Raw genomic sequence first — 17,598 nt, 5'->3', positions numbered from 1 at the left:
CTGCAGCCCACAGTATTGGTAAGTGCACATAGTTCTGTTGTGTTCTATTAATTGACATTGTTGCTGTGGCAGGAGAGCATTTTTTTGTGTCCTTGATGTCAGTAAATGCACCACACGAGAGACGGGAGTTATGATAGAGCTGAGAGTTTGCAGAGCAAGATTCGCATATTAGAAGTGTCAGACTGACAGTGTTTATGGTGTTGGACACTAGCATGTGTTCAAGCTTCAATTATCTTGCAGAAAAGCCTCCATAGCTTCCTTTGTGTGAGACACTACAATATGTATCCAGGTGAAGAACAGATTGCATTACATTCTGTTGTGTTTTTATGTGTGACGTCACTGACTAGTGGACATTGACTCGACTTTCACCACATATTAGTCAACTTTAAAAAACTGGAAGTCATTCAACCCCTAGCACAAAATGTATTTAATCATGTAAATGTAGAGCAACTTTGCAGTTTTTAAAAAAAAATAAAGACATAAGGCACATTGCTCATTAGGAATTTATTTTGGTTAAAAAGCAGTGAACCAGTTGTGGGTTTCTCAATGATTTACTTTCTGTTCCTGTTGTAACCCATGAGGTAATCACTGCATGCTGACACTTGCACTTGAAACATAATTCATGGTTTCATACATTCATGGATTTGTGGTGTTTTGTAGTTCATGTTTCTGTGGCTCAAGGCCAGTCACAGCACTTGCAGGAGTCGAAGTAGATGAGGCCAGGCTGGCAGTGGTGGAGGTAGGTGTTCCCTAGGAAGCACTGGTAGTAAGTGCCTTTATCAGCTGGGTTCTCATACAACCCATCAGGGCGGCCAAGACAGAAGTCAGCCATTGGGTCCCTGGTAGTGGTGGGAGCCGGAGTGGTGGTGGGCTTGGGGGCAAAGCCTGCATATTATACACAAAATAAATAAAACTTTTATGATGACAAACTAACCCCAAAACTGGAGCAGAATAAACAAATTAATCAACTAGGAATGGTAGGAATGCACTTTGGACACTTCAGTTAACTATTAAAGAGGAAATTTTTTGCCAAAACAAAGTCAAAGATCAGACTTGGCTGGACTACAGGATTTACCCATAGATGTCCTGAGATGGTTGATGAGAGGATACGATCCATCTGAGCAGAAGGACCCTCCAAAGTCATCCATGTCCAGAGTCCACACATGAGCACCTCCCAAGCTGTTGGCAGTCATCCACTGGACCTACAGGAAAGCCGCATTGGCGACACAAAGGATTCAAACATTAGCAGCTGCAGTACTAGAGAATTGTCCACAAGGGTGAAACAAGAGATGTCTTGTTTGAGTCAGGTAGAAACAGAGCTCTTGGCTACCTTGGAAGAAAAACTACGTTTGTCATCATAGCCCACCCAGGAACTGGCATAGGTGGCATATGGAACCTCCTGGTCAGATATCCATTCAACAGTTGCACTGTTAATATAGCCACAAATCTGGGAACACAGAAACATAAACAGAATTAGATCAGACAACACAAGGATTAGAGAAGAGTTATTCCGAGTTATGTTTACCATATTTACTGAACAAATAAAAGTTTATGTTTAATTAATGTTTAAGTCAATTAATGAGATGTACCTCATAATAGGCCCAGAATCCATCAGTTTGAGTGTAGGCTCCTGCATCTGCGGGGCCATTGGCGGCGGCTCCCAGGCCTGTAGCAGCGCCACTTAGACGGAAGGTTCGTCCATAGGTGGGGAAACCTAGCAGCAGCTTTTCGGCTGGTGCACCCAGAGACAGCCAGTAGGACAGAGAAGAGTTCTAGGAAAAAGGACAAAGACGATACAAATGTAATTTATTATTTTGACGAGAACATTGAATCAGATTGGCTAAGTTCTACAAGTTCTGATGATCCAACTGTGAACAGAAGTTTATAAATCACTTCTAAAACTACCTAAAATGATAACTGAACCGTTGGGTGCCTGGGTTACATGGAGTCTTCTTAAAGCTGGACCAGAGGAGTTTAACAACAGAATAATGTTTGGTGCTTTTCTACGTATTGGTACTCAAAGCGCTTTACTGTCACAGACACATCTACCCATTCGCTCGCACAAGCACACAACAGTGCCACGCACTGGGAGCAACTTGGGGTTCAGTGTCTTGCTCAAGGACACTTCGGCATGTGGCACACTCAAACCCTGGCTAAACCCTCTAGTTCGTGGACAACCCGCTCTACCTACTGAGCCACAGCCGCCCCTATTTATAATACATTGTGGATCATTGAATCCAAAAAAGCAACTACAGCGTGACAACTTGCTGTCACTTTGTAAAACTCTACTATAAGAAAAACCAAATAAAAGCAATAAGACTCAACGTGTATGGATGAGACGAGTGTGGTGAGAGTCTTTTCTTCAGTGGCGACGGTTTCAATTTTAACCTGCTGTATGCTGCCTAATGTTGGCCTTGGGATGCTGAGGCCAATCGTCTGCTGCTCTGTAGACTTGCTTTTCACACAAGGTACTGTAAAAGTACAGACGTTAACATTCAGACTTCCTAAAAATCAGACATGTTTGATATCGTTTGGGGCATTCCAGAAGAGTCTGTGAGTTAGTTTCAGGAAATCTGTGCTGAACCTTGGCACAGAGCAATGTCTCCTGTAGTCCAGCTTTAGTAGACAAGTACACCACTGTAAGCATACTGCAAGTATATTTTCTCAGTACAGTACAGTACAGTACGTATGTATCACAGTGTTGCTGTGAGGTTTTGTGTACAATTTGTAAATGCCGTTTTAGGTTTACAAAGACAGTTTCCCTAGTCTGAATAATTCTAGAACTATCAAGGTTTTGCTCAGTTTCTCTAAATTTGAAAGCTCCGTTTTTTGACCGTTTATTCTGTTACACAACTAAGAAGCCACTCATACAACGCATTCAACGACTGTTGTGCACTTAAGAGGTGCTGGTTTGGTTCTTACTATGTTGTGGTGAATGTGTGAGCCAGAGTCCACTGAACTGCGGTACAATGGGCTGTTGTGTCCAGTAGCCGCCTCCCAGTGTCCATGGAAGTCATAGGTCATGACGTTAATGAAGTCAAAGAGGCTGTTGAGATTAACATTTTATAAGGTAAAGATAATAAGAAGGCTACCAAAACACCTTATTTTGCTGAGAATATGTATGCAATGATTTAAGTGAAAGCCAGCTTACGGTGCTATCTTGTTGACCTCATATGCTTTGTCAATGGTTTGACGGATTGCAGCAGCATTGGTCGACAGCAGCAGCTGACTACTCCTGTTTACTTTGGCTTCGTCCTCAAAAGCCTTGGACAGCTCCTGTAGACAGGACAAATACATAAAAAAATATGTGAAGATCCAAGCTTCTCTGTTTGCTACTGCACCACTGGGTATGTTTTGATCATGACTGGGAAGGACTGTTAAGTAATTTATAATTACTGTTTGTGTAATGAGAAGAAAAATTTTCAACATACGCCAACGTTTGAACTAGTTGTAACAAACCCAGCCTTTTGATTGAATCCCGGAAGAAGCATTTCAAGAGCAGTGAGGGATGTTTACCGTGACCAACAGAGTGAACCTCTCCTTATCCTCCTGTGGGCTGCCATTTTGTCCTGGATATTCCCAGACCAGGTTCAAGCCGTCAAAGTTATGGGTGCGCAGGAAGCTGATGGCGGATCTAATAAAGGCTGCACGGCTCTCAGTTTTGGCAACCATAGCAACGAATCTGGTGGGATGGAAACAACAAAAACTTATGCCTCTTTTCTGGTAATACAGTGTTAGACGAAGGTTTTTGACATGAAAAGTGGTGTTAAATGGAAACTTACGGGCTCAATCCATTGACTGTGCCTCCAACAGACAGCAGAGTCTTTAGTTCAGGATTGCTAGTAGCAGAAAGAGGGACATAAAATTAAACACTAAATATAAAATGTAACACTGCTGCCATGATTGTATTTCCATCTCCATCTCCCTTTCCCTCCCCTCCTCCTCCTTGTGAGTGTCTCTGGCCTGGAGTTATGTGTTTCTGATCTGTGGAGCTCCATACTACTCATCTGTGGTCCTGGTCTCATCAGCCTGCCCAGTCTTCATGGCCTCCTGCAGCTATCCACTTCTACTTGAATGCATCATTCTCCAACCTGCCTGTGATTCCTCTTATATTTATCCTATATTTATTATTTTGTCATGTAACATTGACCCTTGCTGCTGTTTTTGGGGTCATTGTCTTGTTGCATCCATTTCAAGGGCATTTCCTCTTTGACATAAGGCAACATGATCCCTTCAAGAATTATGATATATTCAAGGTGAGCCATGATCCCTGGTACGTGATAAATAGACCCGACACCATAGTACAAGACCCCATATCATGATGCTTGTGCCACCATGCTTCACAGTGTACTGTGGCTTGAATTCTGGTCAAATTATGATCTAAATCGGATTTTATTTCTGAAATTGATAAAATTATGAAATGATGGAAATGTATTATTTTTGCCTCATTTCATACGTTAAGAAGGAACTTGGGGTGGGACTCGATTAAAAAAAAAAAAATTAATCTCGATTAATCACATTTTAATTGCATAACAGTATTTTTAATGTAAATGGATTTTAGTGGACGACTGAATCAAATAATAGACACAGACATGGCTATTGTAAACTCAAGCTCTTTTAATGTCTGGAAAAATGCATTTAACTGCATTTCAATTCAAAACAGTAGAAAAAGAAAGAAAATATCCCTGGTCAAAACTGAACAGCCCTAAAGTCATACAGTCTGTGCTGCCAACACGTCTTTGCTTGGACCGGGACTGCTAGCGCTAACAGCTCCGGCGGTTTTTGTGCTCACTGCAAAATGCTTTGCATTTAGATGGCAACATAGGGTTGAAGTGCTTCGTGGTATGAAATTTGCACAAAACACTGCTTTTGTTAAGGCTTCTTTCAGGTGGTTTTAAATAAAATTTGCCTTCCATCAGTCCTAGCAATGTGGTTTCATTTTGGTAGCCGTTAGCCGAGCTCTGACATGTGCATCAGTGTAATTGGTGTACCAGGAAATCGTGCACTGACGAAAGTTCCGTGTTGTTTGGAATGCAAACAGCGATTAAATGCGTTAAATTTTAAATGCGTTATTTTTTTTGTAATTAATTAATCATAATTAACTCGTTAAAGTCCCACCCCTTGAAGGAACATAAATGTAAACGTAGACGTAGACTAGTGTAACAGTAAGTACTGTAAATATTGAACAGTTGCAGTAACCAGCCGAATACTGCTGTTACCATGTGAACTCACACACGCTTGAGGTTGTTGAGTCTGCCGTACTGCTGCTCATCGTTCCACTCAGTGGAGCTGATCTGGTTGAAGCTGTTGATGGTGGCCAAAGTATAGATGACATGGGTGCACAGGAATGGGTCAATGTTGTCCGGGGTGAATTTAGCAGTGCTGGGTCTGTACTGGGCCCAGTTGGTCATGTGGCACACCAGCTTACTGGAGGACACTGAACACAGACAGCGGCAATGACACTTTGTAATTGTTCAGAAACCTTGATCATAGTGCTCTTAGGAAGAGTACAGTCATTCAAAACAAATACTTACCAATTTGCAGAATGAGCAAGATTCCCAGAGCTGGAAAAAACACAAGATGCAAGTTAGTCTAAATGATTAGAAATGTAAAATGTAGAATTTGTGATGTGGCGTTATATTAATAAAACACCACAGGCTACTCATGCAAATCACACAATCATACCATACTATTCTATAATAAAACAACAACAAAAATGTATTAATTCATTCATTCATCTTCTGTAACCACTTGTCCTGTGAAGGGTCGCGGGGCGGTCATCAGATGAGAGGCAGGGTACAACAAAAATGACAAATGCTGCTGCATATCATTTCTGTGGTAAATTCAGTGCTAATTCAGTTCATTCTTAATTAGTGAGAGAATTAATGGAGGGACGGTTAAGTGAATAAACGAATGAAGTGGTATTTACCTGTGAGGAGTTTTCCCATTTTGCAGTCAGGAGATCCTTCCAAATACGCCTCTGAATGATCTTAACAGAGCAACATGATACATCATAGTTCAGTGCAACATCACTCATCATTGAAAAGGAATAAAAGTAGACATCTTGCAGCTGCTTCAGAAACAATTAGTCCTTAATAAGTCAGCTAGTCACTAACTGTCAGCAAGTTTAAAAACATTTCTAATCCTCTATATAGTATAGAAGTAAACAAATTGTGTGCTAAACAGTTCACTGACGATTAAATAAATGAATCCATTTAAATTTAACCGTAAAGCAACATGTACCTTCTAACCACTAACTTACTTTCCCTTTTAAACAAAACTTAACAACTAACAGATAGATACTAGCTTAAAGAACTCAAATCTAGATCATTACCTTTCTACAAGAGGAACAAAAGCAGAGTCCACTGCTCGCTGCTGTTGAGTCAGATTTATATTTAACTTATTGACGAATAATAAAAGATGGCAAAGTGCAGCTGATAAGGAAGGTCTCAGTGTGATGGGAATATGACTGATGTGCGTAATAACCCCACTTCAAGGAAAGATCGGTTTAAACTACCGTTGAGATGATTGACAGCCTAATATACTACTCTCTTTGCTGTCGTGATTTCATATCAGTTTCATCTGTGAGCATGCAGTACAGAGGGAAGTGTGTTGTGGATAAAATCTCCTTATCACTGGGTTTGTTTGTCAAATAAAGAGACTTTGTCAGAGAAAATGTCTTGGCAAGTTTTATTTACTGGCTGGAAGAGAAACCGTCTTGTCTCTGCCCATAATACAGAACATACAGCTTTCTACACTACAGGAGTTTTCCTCCCATTCTGCTATTCCAGGTGCAGCTGTTCTCAGTTGACAATAGGAGTCAGGATCTAGTTCGTATAAGCAGACACAGTGGGTAACTTAGCTAGGACCTGGGAACTGTCAGACACAAGATTACATTGAATAATTGTCTGCTTTGAGGTGGTCAAAATCTGATTTGCACATGCTGACACTTTTGAGTTTACTGAAGCCAATTTCAATAACATTAAGAATTATCTACATGCATTTCATAAGCCATTCAATATAATAACAATATCTGAAACATGGACTGACTCTGAAAAAGGCACAGACTTTGAATTAGAGGGCTATGAACTCAGATATAAGAACAGACAAAACAAGGGTGGTGAGTTGCTATATATTGATAAATCTATAGTCTTCAAGGTTCTGGATGGAACGACAACTGTCATTGATAATCTACTTAAATGCTTAACAATTGAAATCTGCATGGAGAGAAATAAAAATGTTATTGTTAGCTGTATTTACAGAACGCCAGGGTCAAGCATAGACACCTTCAGTGAGTGGATGGAAAGTGTATTTTCAAAAATAGGGAATGAAACTACTTTCGTGTGTGGCGATTTTAATATTGATTTATTAAATCCCAATAAACACAACAATATAGATGAATTTATCAACACAATATGCAGTATGAGCCTATTTCCAAGAATCAGTAGACCTAGCAGAATCACTTCTCATTCTGCCACTCTCATTGATAATATTTTCACCAATGACATCGATACTAATACAATAAGCGGACTGTTAATCAGTGACATAAGTGACCATTTGCCAGTGTTTACAGTTTATGACATCAGACACAGGAAAAAGTCAAACAAGCAAACAGTATACAGATGAGTAAGAACAGAAGAATCCATTAACACACTAAAAAATGAATTATTGGAGCATAACTGGGAAATAATATATAGAGAAAAAATTTTAATCTTGCATATAATGAGTTTCTAAGAATATTCTCTTCATTATATGATAAGCATTGTCCAATTAAGAAATATAACAAGAAACTAGCATATACAAATTGCCCATGGATTACTAAAAGCCTACAAAAAGCCTGCAAGAAGAAGAATACACTTTACAGAGAGTTCATAAGACAGAGAACTAAAGAGGCAGAATGTAAATATAAAAAATATAAGAATAAGTTAACTGATATTATAAGGGCAAATAAGAAAAATGACTATAGGAGGATATTAGATGATAATAGAAATAACATTAAAGGAATATGGAAAATATTAAACAATATTATAAGAGATGGATCTAAACACAATAGTCTGCCTAAGTATTTCATTGATAAGGATATTGAAAATTATAACATGACAGATGTTGCTAATAGTTTTAACGAATACTTTGTAAGTATTGGACCTGAGCTTGCAAGAAAAATCCTTGATCCAGGGACATTTGATGAACAGATATTAGAGAGAAATCCTTGCTCATTGTTTCTACAAGCTGTGGATAAAAATGAAATCTTGAATATTGTTAAAAAATTTAAGAATAAACAATCCACTGACTTCAATGATATCAATATGGTACTAATAAAAATGCTGAGCCATTCACATACATCTGTAATTTATCATTTCAAACTGGTTCATTTCCAAATAAAATGAAAATAGCTAAAGTCATACCTCTGTTCAAGGCTGGAAACTCGCATCATTTCACAAACTACAGACCTGTCTCCTTGTTCCCACAATTTGCAAAAATACTGGAAAAACTCTTCAACAAAAGATTTATACATGTTTTTAGAAAAACACAAAATTCTTGCTGAGAATCAGTATGGGTTCAGGTCAAAAAGATCAACATCACTGGCAATAATAGAGGCAACAGACGAAATCACAAATGCAATAGACCGTAAGCAAAAGGCTATTGGAGTATTTATTGATTTAAAAAAGGCTTTTGACACAATTGACCATGAAATATTAATCAAAAAACTGGAAAGATATGGCATCAGGGGAATAGTGCTGTATTGGGTGAAAAGTTATTTAAGTGGGAGACAGCAGTTTGTGAAATTGGGTGATTGTATCTTCTTGTTTGGACATTGCTTGTGGTGTCCCACAGGGGTCAGTGTTGGGACCCAAGTTTTTCATTTTGTATATTAATGATATATGTCAAATCACTAAAGTGTTGCATTTTGTGTTATTTGCTGATGACACAAATATTTTCTGTTTTGGGGATAACTTACGCAAATTACAAAAGGACATCACCACAGAAATTAACAAACTAAAAATATGGTTTGATAGAAATAGGTTATCATTAAATCTGAGGAAGACAAAATTAATGGTCTTTGGTAATTGTCCACTGAATACAGAGGTGTTAATAAAATTAGAGGGAGTTAAAATAGAAAAAGTTCACAAAATTAAATTTTTTGGGGGTAACCATAGATGACAGAATCAACTGGAAATCACATATCAAACATGTACAAACCAAAGTCTCAAGAAGCATTGCAATAATAAACAAAGCAAAAAAGGTTTTGGATCAGAAATCACTTCACACTCTTTATTGTTCCCTAGTCTCATCATATTTTCAATACTGTGCTGAAGTTTGGGGCAACAACTACAAAACATCACTACAGCCACTAACCACCATTCAAAAAAGAGCAATACGAATCATACACAACGTTGGCTATCAGGAACACATAAACCCTTTATTTCTACAGTCCAAGCTACTAGAATTTACCGACATTGTGGAATATCAAACAGCTCAAATAATGTTTAAAGCTAAAAATAATCTTTTGCCAATAAACATACAGAAATTATTCATCGTGCATGAGGGGAGTTATAATTTGAGGGGAAAAATAAATTTTAATCTAATTTTAATTCGGACAAAGAGGAGGGGTTTTTGTGTGTCAGTTAGCGGGGTGAGACTATGGAACAGGTTTACGATGGAATTGAAGCAGTGTCCAGACATGAAACTGTTTAAAATAAGGTACAAAGACACTATTTTTAAGAGGTACAGGGACGAGGGAGGTGTTGGGTAGTGTTATTAGGTTACTGTCTCCTTTGTTTTTGTGTTTTGTTTTGTTTTGTTCTTTTTTTGTTGTTTCTCTTTGTGCATGTGTGTATGTGTGTATATATTTTATGTATATTGTATTAAGTGTGTATGTAGATTATGTTGTGGCGTTGTCTGATGCCACTGTGGGTTCTTTCAGCAGAGAGTTAGACTGCAATGACATTTGTAGTTCTTTATTTTGAAACCACGACACATTTACACATCTGTAGGCGTCCTCGCAGGCATAGTCTCCTCTGCTGACGCCAAGAGTGTCTTTCTTTGTGCCGTGTCTCATCTGATCTCCAGGTCCAGCACGCTACTGTGTTTAAAAGGAGAGAGTGATTAGACTAACAGGATGCAGGTGTGCTAATCACTCTCACCTGGTGCTGCTCTCATGAGCCCTCTCCACACCTCTCTCCTGCGGCTGATGCACCACGCCCCCTCCACATATGTATTGTTTGTTTTTTTTGGTTGTTTTTTTTGGTTTTTGTGTGTTTTTTGTTTTTTCTTGTAATTCAAGTCAGGAACATATTTTATTTATCAGGCATATCTAAACTAGTTGCAATGAAGCTGGTATTGTCATTTATTATTTAAAGAGAAGGGGTGGGAGTTTATAAGTTATTCTTCTTCTCACTCCTTTTCGAATATGTATTTCTATGTTTAAATGTTTGCCTTGCTTTTCTTTTTTATTTTGGCTTGCATTTTCGAAATAAACACTTCAATCAATCAATCAATCAATCAATCAATCAAGGCTTTGAAGATATGCCGTTTCAGTTTTTTTTTTATCCTGGCTACATTATCCAATCTAACAATACGCTGTTAAGTACTATTGCACAACTACTGACAGTGCCGATATAAGCTAGACATACCTGCAGCCCACAGTATTGGTAATAGTTCTGTTGTGTTCTATTAATTCACATTGTTGCTGTGGCTGTAGAGCATGTATTATGTCCTTGATGTCAGTAAATGCACCACATGAGAGACGGGAGTTATGATAGAGCTGAGCGTTTGCAGAGCAAGATCCGCATATTAGAAGTGTCAGAGTGACAGTGTTTATGGTGTTGGACACTAGCATGTGTTCAAGCTTCAATTATCTTGCAGAAAAGCCTCCATAGCTTCCTTTGTGTGAGACACTACAATATGTATCCAGGTGAAGAACAGATTGCATTACATTCTGTTGTGTTTTTATGTGTGACGTCACTGACTAGTGGACATTGACTCGACTTTCACCACATATTAGTCAACTTTAAAAAATTGGAAGTCATTCAACCCCTAGTACAAAATGTATTTAATCATGTAAATGTAGAATAACTTTCCAATTTTTAAAAAAAATAAACACATAAGGCACATTGCTCATTAGGAATTTATTTTGGTTAAAAAGCAGTGAACCAGTTTCTCATTGATTTACTTTCTGTTCCTGTTGTAACCCATGAGGTAATCACTGCATGATGACACTTGCACTTGAAACATAATTCATGGTTTCATACATTCATGGCTTTGCGGTGTTTTGTTGATCATGTTTCTGTGGCTCAAGGCCAGTTACAGCACTTGCAAGAGTCCAAGTAGATGAGGCCAGAAGGGCAGTGGTGGAAGAAGGTGTTCCCTGCGAAGCACTGGAAGTAAGTGCCTTTATCAGCTGGGTTCTCATACAACCCATCAGGGCGGCCAAGACAGAAGTCAGCCATTGGGTGCCTGGTAGTGGTGGGAGCTGGAGTGGTGGTGGGCTTGGGGCCAAAGCCTGCATATTATACACAAAATAAATAAAACTTTTATGATGACAAACTAACCCCAAAACTGGAACAGAATAAACAAATTAATCAACTAGGAATGGTAGGAATGCACTTTGGACACTTCAGTTAACTATTAAAGAGGACATTTTTTGCCAAAACAAAGTCAAAGATCAGACTTGGCTGGACTACAGGATTTACCCATAGACGTCCTGAGATGGTTGATTAGAGGATACGATCCATCTGAGCAGAAGGACCCTCCAAAGTCATCCATGTCCAGAGTCCACACATGAGCACCTCCCAAGCTGTTGGCAGTCATCCACTGGACCTACAGGAAAGCCGCATTGGCAACACAAAGGATTCAAACATTAGCAGCTGCAGTACTAGAGAATTGTCCACAAGGGTGAAACAAGAGATGTCTTGTTTGAGTCAGGTAGAAACAGAGCTCTTGGCTACCTTGGAAGAAAAACTACGTTTGTCATCATAGCCCACCCAGGAACTGGCATGTGTGGCATATGGAACCTCCTGGTCAGATATCCATTCAACAGTTGCACTTTTAATATAGTCACAAATCTGGAAACACAGAAACATAAACAGAATTAGATCAGACAACACAAGGATTAGAGAAGAGTTATTCCGAGTTATGTTTACCATATTTACTGAACAAATAAAAGTTTATGTTTAATTAATGTTTAAGTCAATTAATGAGATGTACCTCATAATAGGCCAAGAATCCATAAGTTTGAGTGTAGGGTCCTGCATTTGCGGGGCCACTGGCGGCGGCTCCCAGGCCTGTAGCAGCGCCACTTAGATGGAAGGTTCGTCCATAGGTGGGGAAACCTAGCAGCAGCTTCTCGGCTGGTGCACCCAGAGACAGCCAGTAGGACAGAGAAGAGTTCTAGGAAAAAGGACAAAGACGATACAAATGTAATTTATTATTTTGACGAGAACATTGAATCAGATTGGCTAAGTTCTACAAGTTCTGATGATCCAACTGTGAACAGAAGTTTATAAATCACTTCTAAAACTACCTAAAATGATAACTGAACCGTTGGGTGCCTGGGTTACATGGAGTCTTCTTAAAGCTGGACCAGAGGAGTTTAACAACAGAATAATGTTTGGTGCTTTTCTACGTATTGGTACTCAAAGCGCTTTACTGTCACAGACACATCTACCCATTCGCTCGCACAAGCACACAACAGTGCCACGCACTGGGAGCAACTTGGGGTTCAGTGTCTTGCTCAAGGACACTTCGGCATGTGGCACACTCAAACCCTGGCTAAACCCTCTAGTTCGTGGACAACCCGCTCTACCTACTGAGCCACAGCCGCCCCTATTTATAATACATTGTGGATCATTGAATCCAAAAAAGCAACTACAGCGTGACAACTTGCTGTCACTTTGTAAAACTCTACTATAAGAAAAACCAAATAAAAGCAATAAGACTCAACGTGTATGGATGAGACGAGTGTGGTGAGAGTCTTTTCTTCAGTGGCGACGGTTTCAATTTTAACCTGCTGTATGCTGCCTAATGTTGGCCTTGGGATGCTGAGGCCAATCGTCTGCTGCTCTGTAGACTTGCTTTTCACACAAGGTACTGTAAAAGTACAGACGTTAACATTCAGACTTCCTAAAAATCAGACATGTTTGATATCATTTGGGGCATTCCAGAAGAGTCTGTGAGCTAGTTTCTGGAAATCTGTGCTGAACCTTGGCACAGAGCAATGTCTCCTGTAGTCCAGCTTTAGTAGACAAGTACACCACTGTAAGCATACTGCAAGTATATTTTCTCAGTACAGTACAGTACAGTACGTATGTATCACAGTGTTGCTGTGAGGTTTTGTGTACAATTTGTAAATGCCGTTTTAGGTTTACAAAGACAGTTTCCCTAGTCTGAATAATTCTAGAACTATCAAGGTTTTGCTCAGTTTCTCTAAATTTGAAAGCTCCGTTTTTTGCCCGTTTATTCTGTTACACAATTATGAAGCCACTCATACAACGCATTCAACGACTGTTGTGCACTTAAGAGGTGCTGGTTTGGTTCTTACTATGTTGTGGTGAATGTGTGAGCCAGAGTCCACTGAACTGCGGTACAATGGGCTGTTGTGTCCAGTAGCCGCCTCCCAGTGTCCATGGAAGTCATAGGTCATGACGTTAATGAAGTCAAAGAGGCTGTTGAGATTAACATTTTATAAGGTAAAGATAATAAGAAGGCTACCAAAACACCTTATTTTGCTGAGAATATGTATGCAATGATTTAAGTGAAAGCCAGCTTACGGTGCTATCTTGTTGACCTCATATGCTTTGTCAATGGTTTGACGGATTGCAGCAGCATTGGTCGACAGCAGCAGCTGACTACTCCTGTTTACTTTGGCTTCGTCCTCAAAAGCCTTGGACAGCTCCTGTAGACAGGACAAATACATAAAAAAATATGTGAAGATCCAAGCTTCTCTGTTTGCTACTGCACCACTGGGTATGTTTTGATCATGACTGGGAAGGACTGTTCAGTAATTTATAATTACTGTTTGTGCAGTGAGAAGAAAAATTTTCAACATACGCCAACGTTTGAACTAGTTGCAACAAACCCAGCCTTTTGAATGAATCCCGGAAGAAGCATTTCAAGAGCAGTGAGGGATGTTTACCGTGACCAACAGAGTGAACCTCTCCTTATCCTCCTGTGGGCTGCCATTTTGTCCTGGATATTCCCAGACCAGGTTCAAGCCGTCAAAGTTATGGGTGCGCAGGAAGCTGATGGCGGATCTAATAAAGGCTGCACGGCTCTCAGTTTTGGCAACCATAGCAACGAATCTGGTGGGATGGAAACAACAAAAACTTATGCCTCTTTTCTGGTAATACAGTGTTAGACGAAGGTTTTTGACATGAAAAGTGGTGTTAAATGGAAACTTACGGGCTCAATCCATTGACTGCGCCTCCAACAGACAGCAGAGTCTTTAGTTCAGGATTGCTAGTAGCAGAAAGAGGGACATAAAATTAAACACTAAATTTAAAATGTAACACTGCTGACATGATTATATTTCCATCTCCATCTCCCTTTCCCTCCCCTCCTCCTCCTTGTGAGTGTCTCTGGCCTGGAGTTATGTGTTTCTGATCTGTGGAGCTCCATACTACTCATCTGTGGTCCTGGTCTCATCAGCCTGCCCAGCCTTCATGGCCTCCTGCAGCTATCCACTTCTACTTGAATGCATCATTCTCCAACCTGCCTGTGATTCCTCTTATATTTATCCTATATTTATTATTTTGTCATGTAACATTGACCCTTGCTGCTGTTTTTGGGGTCATTGTCTTGTTGCATCCATTTCAAGGGCATTTCCTCTTTGACATAAGGCAACATGATCCCTTCAAGAATTTTGATATATTCAAGGTGATCCATGATCCCTGGTACGTGATAAATAGACCCGACACCATAGTACAAGACCCCATATCATGATGCTTGTGCCACCATGCTTCACAGTGTACTGTGGCTTGAATTCTGGTCAAATTATGATCTAAATCGGATTTTATTTCTGAAATTGATAAAATTATGAAATGATGGAAATGTATTATTTTTGCCTCATTTCATACGTTAAGAAGGAACTTGGGGTGGGACTCGATTAAAAAAAATAATTAATCTCGATTAATCACATTTTAATCATATAACAATATTTTTAATGTAAATGGATTTTAGTGGACGACTGAATCAAATAATAGACACAGACATGGCTATTGTAAACTCAAGCTCTTTTAATGTTCCGTGTTGTTTGGAATGCAAACAGCAATTAAATGCGTACATTTTTTAATGTGTTATTTTTTTGTAATTAATTAATCATAATTAACTCGTTAAAGTCCCACCCCTTGAAGGAACATAAATGTAAACCAAAATGCTGGCACTAGATTCGCAGCTACAAACTGTTGTTTGATAAGCAGTTCTACTCAGTCAAAAACTCTGGATGAAATACTGAAGATAGATCTGTTTTGGTTTAAATGTAGACGTAGACTAGTGTAACAGTAAGTACTGTAAATATTGAACAGTTGCAGTAACCAGCCGAATGCTGCTGTGACCATGTGAACTCACACACGCTTGAGGTTGTTGAGTCTGCCGTACTGCTGCTCATCGTTCCACTCAGTGGGGCTGATATGGTTGAAGCTGTTGATGGTGGCCAAAGTATAGATGACATGGGTGCACAGGAATGGGTCAATGTTGTCCGGGGTGAATTTAGCAGTCCTGGGTCTGTACTGGGCCCAGTTAGTCATGTGGCACACCAGCTTACTGGAGGACACTGAACACAGACAGCGGCAATGACACTTTGTAATTGTTCAGAAACCTTGATCATAGTGCTCTTAGGAAGAGTACAGTCATTCAAAACAAATACTTACCAATTTGCAGAATGAGCAAGATTCCCAGAGCTGGAAAAAACACAAGATGCAAGTTAGTCTAAATGATTAGAAATGTAAAATGTAGAATTTGTGATGTGGCGTTATATTAATAAAACACCACAGGCTACTCATGCAAATCACACAATCATACCATACTATTCTATAATAAAACAACAACAAAAATGTATTAATTCATTCATTCATCTTCTGTAACCACTTGTCCTGTGAAGGGTCGCGGGGCGGTCATCAGATGAGAGGCAGGGTACAACAAAAATGACAAATGCTGCTGCATATCATTTCTGTGGTAAATTCAGTGCTAATTCAGTTCATTCTTAATTAGTGAGAGAATTAATGGAGGGACGGTTAAGTGAATACACGAATGAAGTGGTATTTACCTGTGAGGAGTTTTCCCATTTTGCAGTCAGGAGATCCTTCCAAATACGCCTCTGAATGATCTTAACAGAGCAACATGATACATCATAGTTCAGTGCAACATCACTTATCATTGAAAAGGAATAAAAGTAGACATCTTGCAGCTGCTTCAGAAACAATTAGTCCTTAATAAGTCAGCTAGTCACTAACTGTCAGCAAGTTTAAAAACATTTCTAATCCTCTATATAGTATAGAAGTAAACAAATTGTGTGCTAAACAGTTCATTGATGATTAAATAAATGAATCCATTTAAATTTAACCGTAAAGCAACATGTACCTTCTAACCACTAACTTACTTTCCCTTTTAAACAAAACTTAACAACTAACAGATAGATACTAGCTTAAAAAACTCAAATCTAGATCATTACCTTTCTACAAGAGGAACAAAAGCAGAGTCCACTGCTCGCTGCTGTTGAGTCAAATTTATATTCAACTTATTGACGAATAATAAAAGATGGCAAAGTGCAGCTGATAAGGAAGGTCTCAGTGTGATGGGAATATGACTGATGTGCGTAATAACCCCACTTCAAGGAAAGATCGGTTTAAACTACCGTTGAGATGATTGACAGCCTAACTCTCTTTGCTGTCGTGATTTCATATCAGTTTCATCTGTGAGCATGCAGTACAGAGGGAAGTGTGTTGTGGATAAAATCTCCTTATCACTGGGTTTGTTTGTCAAATAAAGAGACTTTGTCAGAGAAAATGTCTTGGCAAGTTTTATTTACTGGCTGGAAGAGAAACCGTCTTGTCTCTGCCCATAATACAGAACATACAGCTTTTATGTATTTCTACACTACAGGAGTTTTCCTCCCATTCTGCTATTCCAGGTGCAGCTGTTCTCAGTTGGCAATAGGAGTCAGGATCTAGTTCGTATAAGCAGACACAGTGGGTAACTTAGCTCGGACCTGGGAACTGTCATACACAAGATCACATTGAATAATTGTCTGCTTTGAGGTGGTCAAAATCTGATTTGCACATGTGAAATAAATTAATAGTACTACACATAATGGAAATCAAAAATCGGTATTTAAAAATCCCACTCAGATTCAGCTCAGGTCTGGTCAGCGGTTTGCTAACACGCTCATACTGGTCTCATTTTCCCCCCGCAGTCAGAGCATCACTATTTCTGGAGGAAAAGCAGGAAAAGTATTGGTGACGACTCATCATTATCAAAAAAGAAAGTAAGGCTATATTTTGATAGTTACCTGTTCTCTGCTCATTTTGAGGGACAGGATAGACATCACGCAGTTGATGCTTTTGGAGCAAAGGATTTCTTGCAGGACTTTTTTATCGCTGTCTA

The 17,598-nt window shown here is 39.2% G+C and overlaps 2 protein-coding genes across 2 annotated transcripts; both read right to left on the bottom strand.

The window, feature by feature from the left end:
• Positions 1-591: 591 nt before the first annotated feature.
• chia.1 (chitinase, acidic.1) lies at positions 592-5,948 on the bottom strand (the record flags this gene model as incomplete). Its single annotated transcript, XM_084543835.1, has 11 exons — positions 592-885; positions 1,076-1,202; positions 1,331-1,447; positions 1,590-1,772; positions 2,923-3,046; positions 3,152-3,276; positions 3,517-3,682; positions 3,783-3,839; positions 5,233-5,437; positions 5,535-5,564; positions 5,930-5,948. 11 exons carry the CDS (start codon positions 5,946-5,948, stop codon positions 677-679), a joined length of 1,362 nt encoding a protein of 453 aa, XP_084399961.1. The 3' UTR covers positions 592-676.
• A 5,266-nt stretch (positions 5,949-11,214) lies between these two features.
• LOC311487530 (chitotriosidase-1-like) lies at positions 11,215-16,280 on the bottom strand (the record flags this gene model as incomplete). The annotated part of the gene is made up of 11 exons (XM_084543834.1): positions 11,215-11,503; positions 11,694-11,820; positions 11,949-12,065; positions 12,208-12,390; positions 13,541-13,664; positions 13,770-13,894; positions 14,135-14,300; positions 14,401-14,457; positions 15,565-15,769; positions 15,867-15,896; positions 16,262-16,280. The coding sequence occupies 11 exons, from the start codon at positions 16,278-16,280 to the stop codon at positions 11,295-11,297; spliced, it is 1,362 nt and encodes a 453-aa protein (XP_084399960.1). The 3' UTR covers positions 11,215-11,294.
• Between the last annotated feature and the right edge of the window lie 1,318 nt (positions 16,281-17,598).

Source organism: Chelon labrosus, assembly GCF_963514085.1.
Source record: "Chelon labrosus genome assembly, chromosome: 4".
NCBI classification, from domain to species: domain Eukaryota; kingdom Metazoa; phylum Chordata; class Actinopteri; order Mugiliformes; family Mugilidae; genus Chelon; species Chelon labrosus.
Note: the sequence above shows the minus strand (reverse complement) of the source record. Positions and strands in the feature narration are given on the sequence as shown.